The sequence below is a fragment of the Rhyacophila brunnea genome, unplaced genomic scaffold (assembly GCF_057557595.1).
Source record: "Rhyacophila brunnea isolate RB1 unplaced genomic scaffold, BYU_Rbru_1.0 scaffold_17, whole genome shotgun sequence".
Lineage (NCBI taxonomy): Eukaryota > Metazoa > Arthropoda > Insecta > Trichoptera > Rhyacophilidae > Rhyacophila > Rhyacophila brunnea.
This window is the reverse complement of record NW_028232827.1, coordinates 31065411-31073472: the sequence shown is the minus strand read 5'-3', so window position 1 is coordinate 31073472 and position 8062 is coordinate 31065411. Positions and strand designations below refer to the sequence as shown.

Below are 8062 nucleotides of genomic sequence, written 5' to 3'. Positions count from 1 at the left end.
TTCGCCACTGCTATTAACCGAACTATTGGCTTTATTTGTGTTTAAATTATATACCTACTAAAATCGAAGGTAATGGTAGGTATGTTAAATTAAGAAAAAAGATACAAATAAATATTATATTATAGAATAAATATAATGTAAATTTAATATGGTTATTTGATTTAATAATAAACCTACTTGTTGTGGTAAGTATCGGAAAACATTTACCCAATATTATCGACTAAATCTAATTAAATTTCCTCAATCCTGACTTTTGATTTGATTCGGGCAACATTGCCAGGATAGAGCAGTGGCGGTCGTAGGGGCGTCCGTCTGGTCACCGGCATTAATCAGCGTCTCCGCAGGGCGCCCACCGAGACGTTCCGCCAGCCGCCCTTCCGAATCGCCGCCTACATTTTGTGATCGAGAATCGGGCGGGCATGCCTGTTTGTGGTTGAATCTAGATCGGAGATGCTATTTGTTTTGATACATGCGATTTGAAATAATATTTGCTATCGGATATAACACCGCTATATAATAATAATCCATTATACGTAATATACAGTAGTATACGTATTTCCAAATGATATAGGACAGCGCCCGGCAATCTATGGTGGCACGCGAAAGGATTTTTGGTGGCACTCCTCGAAAATGACGATTTATTAAAATTAAAAACGAAGACAATTATCTTGACATGATAACCAAAACGTGGAATGAACTCCTAGACAGATTTCATTGATGAAAAAAGTCGCATTCGCGTTTTTAAGTGTTTTCGGTACAACGTGAGCAAACATTATCAATTATGAAATATATTGTTAACTCCAGTGGCAAAGACTCCATACTAGGCGATAATTTAAAGCCTACCTTCCTAAGAAAAATATTTTTAAATCTTATATTTACATATTAAATTATATAATCACATAATAATATATTCAATATACCCAACGACATCTGTTGTATAATTAATTGTCATAATAATTTTACGATCTTTTCCCCTATTTTGTCTCAAAAGTTTATAAAAATAAGCGATATCACGTTTCGCTTCACATATTCTATGGTTTACGTTCGCGTGAATCGAACGTTTTTTTTATATGAAGTTTGTTTCTCATAATTTCAAGACGTCTGGGGTGGCCCATAGAAATCGGTAAGCTATTTAAGGAGCGCTTACGCTTACATATTACGTAAGTGCACATTTATAATAATTAAAAAAAATCTATGGGATTCAATCACATATAAATATTGATTGTTATTAAAAATATACATTAATTTATCTCGTGATTTTTATTTATCAGTTAGAGTTAGCTCATTCATAGAGTAAGATAATTTATTCAGACAATGTAAGTACCTAAGTCTGTGTTTTAAATATATAAGTATTTTAAAATGTCTAGTTCTACGGGTTAAATTAAAAATTGTTATGGAACAGTTACACAACAGCGGATTTTTTCAAAGGTGACAATATATTTTGAGCGTATCTTGCGTTTATAAATGTTTAGGAAAATACACCATTCAAATTAATTGCTTAATTTTATACCATCAGTGAGCTTTTGAAATTTCATAAATTTTTGTGTACCTATTCATCAGTAGTAATGTCGGATTGTCTTCTTATTTCCCTTTAAATATATCTAACAAGTGTGCTTTCTCCACAGCCTACCTCTTTCCAAAAGTCACCCTTCGCCACTGATAAACCCGTATCGAAATAGTTTAATTGAAGAAAATTTGGAAATGTGCATAATATTATAAACTCCAAACAAACTATAAACCAAATATTGAGGTGTTAGCTTCCAAAATTGAATCTCAAGGGTATCACTAATGTTTTAATATTGAATGTTTTTATGTAGCGTGTATTATTATAGTCAACTAAAGTAGATTTACTAGTTGTATTTCAGTGGCACAAAGGGGGTCAATTTAGTAGATATTACTACTTTATACGGAGAAATGAAATTAAAATCTTTCAACCTATTTTTATGAAATATTAGTATTTACTGACCTGAACCGGAAGAAGCTAGAAATAAATTAACACGGGTAAGTAATTATTTTATTTATAACTCACAAACCTGAACGCATTTCTTAAATTTTTTCACGAGACGGGTGGTAGTCTCTTTGATTTTACGAACTTGAGTTATAGGTAAATCATTCTACAGTGGCACCATAGGCGATTCGCGCGTATATTGAATTGCTTGCGACAATGCCAGTTTCACTACAACTGCCGTACCCATGGTGCCACTGTTAAACGATTTACCTATACGTTCCGGTACCAGCGCTCGGAATGGAGCAGAACGTCCTGGAGCGCCGTCCGGTTCGTGAATTCCTCGAGAATACTGTTCCTTCTCGTGGAATCCTAGAAGATAGCAAGATGTCTTGTAAAATTCTCGAGCCTCATCAGAATATTTCATATGGCGTTCCGGTTCAAAATATTTTGAAAACATAATAAAATAATTATCTTTCTATTAAACAATGATTTTACTGGCTGAAAATCCCTGATTATTGTTCCTACATAATATGTCGATACAAATGGGTGCCACAATTAGCCAAATTAAAATTTTTTCCTTAGAAATGCATCGAGCTATGTATATTTTTTCCCAACAATGCATTTCTAGACAACCCATGTTTTTATTGAAGAAAGCACCTTTAGATTTATTGCTCTCTTTCGTTTTCTTAATAACACAATATGAGATAATAGTATGTTATTATAACAATGTTTTTTTGCGTGAAGACAAAATCACAAAATACATCATTTATTTAGGGTACCTGGTATTATGGGTATAGATTATATAAGGACGTAAGGTAGATGGTTTGTGAAATATAAAAGTATTATGATGCAATCAATCCACCTTTCGAATATTCACGTCATACTTATAATATATACAATGGAAAATGTATTAGGCACTCATAAAACAATTGCAGGTAGGTGTATATTGGTATATTATATTTTTTTTTTTTTAAATTCGTTTATTGAATTCCTTGCTTTTTCGTACAAGGGTTATTACTTAAGTATTACATTATTCATATTTCATTTACATAATTTACAGTTAAGCACAGTATTGTAAACATAAAGAAAATATAAAATATAAAGAATATTAAAATATGTGTTAAGGGGGGACATGCTCGTCGAAGGTCAAAATTGAGTTTTTATTGTATTTTCAAACCATGGTCCTGGACACTCCTTAAACGTTGTAGATAATCTATTTATATAATTTTGAAGCCTTATTGTCCTTTATAGTTATTTTAAACATTTGATGACTGCATAAAGTATTTTTGTTACATAAAATAGTATTCTTTTAAACCTCTCGCTCTAATGTTTTAGAATATAGTCATATTTCGGTACAGAACTGTGCAGTGGTGTTAAGATTTTTTACATTTATTAATTTTTAAACGCATTTATAAAACCATTAGTATAATTTATTACGAGATAATTTTTGTAAAATATTCACGATAAAAAATTATTTTGATAATCTCTGTGATCCCAAATTTGACAAGAATTAGGCATTTTATTATTCAAAAATCGGCAAGATTAACACATTTGAAGATGATTCTAAAGATACTTATTATAAGCTATGTCTTTGACCATTCAAGTGTGATTAACATCTTATGAATAATGATTGCTTTATAATAATTATTGACCTAAGAATAAGGTAGTGTTTTTTTGAAATACGCCATTTCTTTTGTCATTCCCTAGTGGTTAAGCTACAACATACGGCCGTAGCCATAAAATGACAAACTATAATTAAAGTAGGGAGTAAAATTATGTTAACGCGCGTGTTTGAACATGTACCTAACCGAATTTTTTTTAATTTTTTTTTAAACGGTACATGTTCAAACACGCGCGTCAATATCATTTTACTCCCTACTTTAATTATACTTTGTCAATTTATGGCTACGGCCGTATGTTGTAGCTTAACCACTGGGGAATGACAAAAAAAATGGCGTATTTCAAAAAAACACTACCTTATTCTTAGGTCAATAATTATTATAAAGCAATCATTATTCATAAGATGTTTATCACACTTGAATGGTCAAAGACATAGCTTATAATAAATATCTTTAGAACCATCTTGAAATGTGTTAATCTTGCCGATTTTTTGAATAATAAAATGCCTAATTCTTGTCAAATTTGGGATCACAGAGATTATCAATATAATTTTTATCGTGAATATTTTACAAAAATTATCTCGTAATAAATTATGCTAATGGTTTTATAAATGCGTTTAAAAATTAATAAATGTAAAAAATCTTAACACCACTGCACAGTTATGTACCGAAATATGACTATATTCTAAAACATTAGAGCGAGAGGTTTAAAAGAATACTATTTTATGTAACAAAAATACTTTATGCAGTCATCAAATGTTTAAAATAACTATAAAAGATAATAAGGCTTCAAAATTATATAAATAGATTATCTACAACGTTTAAGGAGTGTCCAGGACCATGGTTTGAAAATACAATAAAAACTCAATTTTGACCTTCGACGAGCATGTCCCCCCTTAAAGTAAAAAGTTAAAGAAAAAAAAAGTACAGAGATATATAACATATTAAAGTATAAAATATAAAAGAAAAGAAAAGCATATATAAAAATTTGTGTTAAAGTAATGAGATAAAAATACAGAGATATATAAAATATAAATAATAATAAAGATGTGTTAATTAATGATATAAAAAGCACAGAAATAATTTTAGTTATTATAACAGAGTAAAATAATAGTATACATTATATTGATATGAGACTGTGAGGGTGTGTGCCTGCTGTGTTGTGTTGTGTTTATGTTTATGTCCCTCCGTTTACTGTCTTTATTTTTTTGATCGCTTTTGTTAGGTATTCAGTGAATAGTTTTCGTGTTGTTTTGTTGTTGAGTATTTTGTCTGGTTTTGATAAGTCTATTGTGATTTTTTGCTGGTGGCACTGTACCCCGAGGGTCCACCTTTCTTTCTCAAGTATAGGACAATCGGCCAATGTGTGTTTGACTGTCTGAGACACGACTCCATCGCATGGACAGTGATCGTCGGCTCTCAGTTTAAACCTTTTCAGGTAGGCTCTCATTGCCCCGTGGCCCGTCAGCATTTGTGTAAGTTCATGATTGAGTGTGGTGTTGTGTGTGAAGTGTTTTCCTGAGTTTATGTCTGGTATGAATATTTTTGTTGTCGATCCAGTGGTGGATTCAGTGTATCTTTTGTTCCATAGATATGTGGTGTCATCTTCTAATTTCCTCTTTGCGAACGTGAGAGGGAATTTCGTGTAAGAGGTGGGTCTTTTGTCTGTGGTGGCTTGTTTTGCGTATTTGTCTGCCTCTTCGTTTCCGGCTATGCCAATGTGACTCCTTATCCAGATGAACCTGGGGGTGATGTTTATGTTTCTCAGGAGTGAGCATAATGTCAGGCTGGCTCTTACGAGTGGGTGTGTCGATGAAGGGTTTTGGAGTGCTACAAGACTGGATTGGCTGTCAGAGTATATGATCACCTCGGTGGGGTGATGTTTGCTGGAATTAACCAGTGTCCAATCGAGGGATTCTCTGATGGCTAGCATTTCTGCCTGATATATATATTATATTATATTATATATATGATATATATAATATATATATATATATATATTATATTATAATCAATTAATGAAAATAGTTTTTTAAATTATCATGGTAGTGACAATGCCTTCTAAAATTTTCACGTTTTTAATACTAAGCTTAAAATAATATTGCATATTATTTAAAAAAAAAATGTATTAGTAATAGATTATTGGAGTATTAGGCTCTCATAAGATCGTGCAGGTAGATTGTTTATGAAAAAGGTATTTTGCTTTATAATCAATTAAAGAAAATTGTTTTTGATTATTTTTTAATAGTACCTACATGGTAATGTCAATTTCTTTTAGAATTTTCGCATTCTTACTTAGTTTAAATAATGAATAATGATATTTTCATACTAAGCGAATGTATTACGTTCTCATAAAATCCCTGTAGAGCAGGGATGGCCAGTGTATCGATCGCGAAGGTATTTTTGGTCGATCGCGGACATAATAATAATATGGCACTATTTCTTGTTCACGCGAGTCAAAACTACTCGATATTCCAGCTCTTAAAATCCGCTAGTTCTTATCTCTTCTCTTACATATCATTATCAAGAAATACACTCATGCGACGAACACAAGTGATGAGAACTTGGAAGAAATTCTACAGGAAAACATTAATAAAATAAATAATGTAAATTCTTATCCTTGCAATTTGACGAGTCGGTCGATTACACGGATATTGCACAGCTATGCGTTTTTATTCGATTGGTTTTTAAAGACATGTTTGCTTCAGAAGAATTATTAACAGTTTTACCAGTGGAAGAACGATCCAAAAGAGAAGATATATTTAATGCATTTAAGTCGAATATTAATCATACTCGATTTCCTATTCATAAACTAGTATCGGTAACGACTGATGGAGTTCCTGCTATGGTTGGGAAAAATTAGGCAAAATTAGGCAAAAAATTAGGCAACAGTACCCATTTTTATCAGTTATCATTGCATTATACACCAGCAGACATGGCTCCCACAAGAGGGGGTCTGACAGGGCTCTAGCCTGAGAAGAGCCCGGTGTAGTGGGTCGGCCAATTAAGTAAGAAAATCACAAGCCACAAATTTGCTCGAATAGTAAAAAAGTCGCCTGCGGCGCTATTTTCCTCAAGGGATATTTACAGGTTAATTCTTTAATTATGTCGAAATTACAGTTAATGTGTTTAGAAGTGAAATACATAAAAATATTACTTAAGTACCTATATTATTTATATAGATATTATAGATATTTTTTATATGTATAAAATATCTGTTTTCAAAATATATATCTGAATTATAAAAAATGGGGTTTTATTGTTCTCGCATGATAATTATAATTGCAAATGATATCAGTCAATCGCCATAAATATTATTTTCAACTAGTCGATCCTAGAGAACAAAAGTGTGGCCACTCCTGCTGTAGAGTGTAGGTAGTAGATGGTTATGAAATACAAAAGTAAGTAAGTATCATGATACTTTTTACTTTTAGAATATTCTCCACATTCTTATAAAGGCACTGGAAAATGTTTAGGCACTCATACAACCTAGGTATGCAGGTTGTATGAGTGCCTAGACCTTTTTTTTGAGTGTGTAATTTAACAAGATAATTAAAAGAGTAATAGTAAATAATATTAATAAATACGGAATTAAAAGATAATTTCAAACCAGCGGCACTCCATTTCAACTTCCTACCGATAAGAAAAACAAATAATTTCGATAGTTCGATGAACCAAAGAAACACTTTTATTTATTTTGTGAACCTGATTTTAAATCACCACATCAGAGCTAGTAGAAGAATCTAGGTCTAAGGTTGTTAAAAGGTATGCATATTTAATAAAGAATGCTATATTCGTAAAACTTGTGAATACCTAATTTTATTAAATTAATTTATTATGATGTTCATACTATGCTATAGAATCTGAAAGTGATGATGAAATTTCTTTTGCAGCAAAGTTATAAGTTTTTGGGCCGGACCCAAAATTCATTGCTTGTTTTCAATGGTAGTGGATGTATTTAATATCCCTATGGTATCCCTGACCTTGCATTTTTTTTATTAATTTTATTCAGGTGTTCAAATATATTACCAGCCATGCACGTAAATTTGGCCATTATGTAAGTATTGTATAATATACCAAATTATTTGCATTTTTTGACACAATGCGCCGCGGCACACCTAGCATCGTCTCGAGGCACACCGGTTGCGGAGCACTGCTCTAGATGCTTGATGCTCTTGCTTTTTCGTACATGTTGGATTTTGATTTGATTAAAAAATAGTTTTATCAACATATTTCCAATTTACTAAAAATCAGAGCTTTGAATAAAGTAGCAGGTGTCTTGGTTTTACTAAGGTACTCGTATCTGCTGTTTGAGACTTTCGCGGTTATTTGTCATCGTAATTGATTTTTGGGTTTTCACCGCGTGGACTTCTTTCTTCTTTCCTCGACGTTTCGGGATAGTTGCAGAAGGCGTAAGGAGGAAGGAGAGATATCGTAATATCATAATTAAATATGATAATTATATTATAACTTGTCGAGGAAAGAAGGAAGAAGT

At 32.0% G+C, this 8062-nt stretch overlaps 1 protein-coding gene across 1 annotated transcript; it reads right to left on the bottom strand.

Moving 5' to 3' along the window:
- Positions 1 to 240: 240 nt before the first annotated feature.
- On the bottom strand, positions 241 to 5500 carry LOC147073946 (uncharacterized). The gene is made up of 2 exons (XM_085944706.1): positions 4886 to 5500; positions 241 to 423 (listed from the first exon to the last, which is right to left on the bottom strand). Exons 1-2 carry the CDS (start codon positions 5498 to 5500, stop codon positions 241 to 243), a joined length of 798 nt encoding a protein of 265 aa, XP_085800832.1.
- Between the last annotated feature and the right edge of the window lie 2562 nt (positions 5501 to 8062).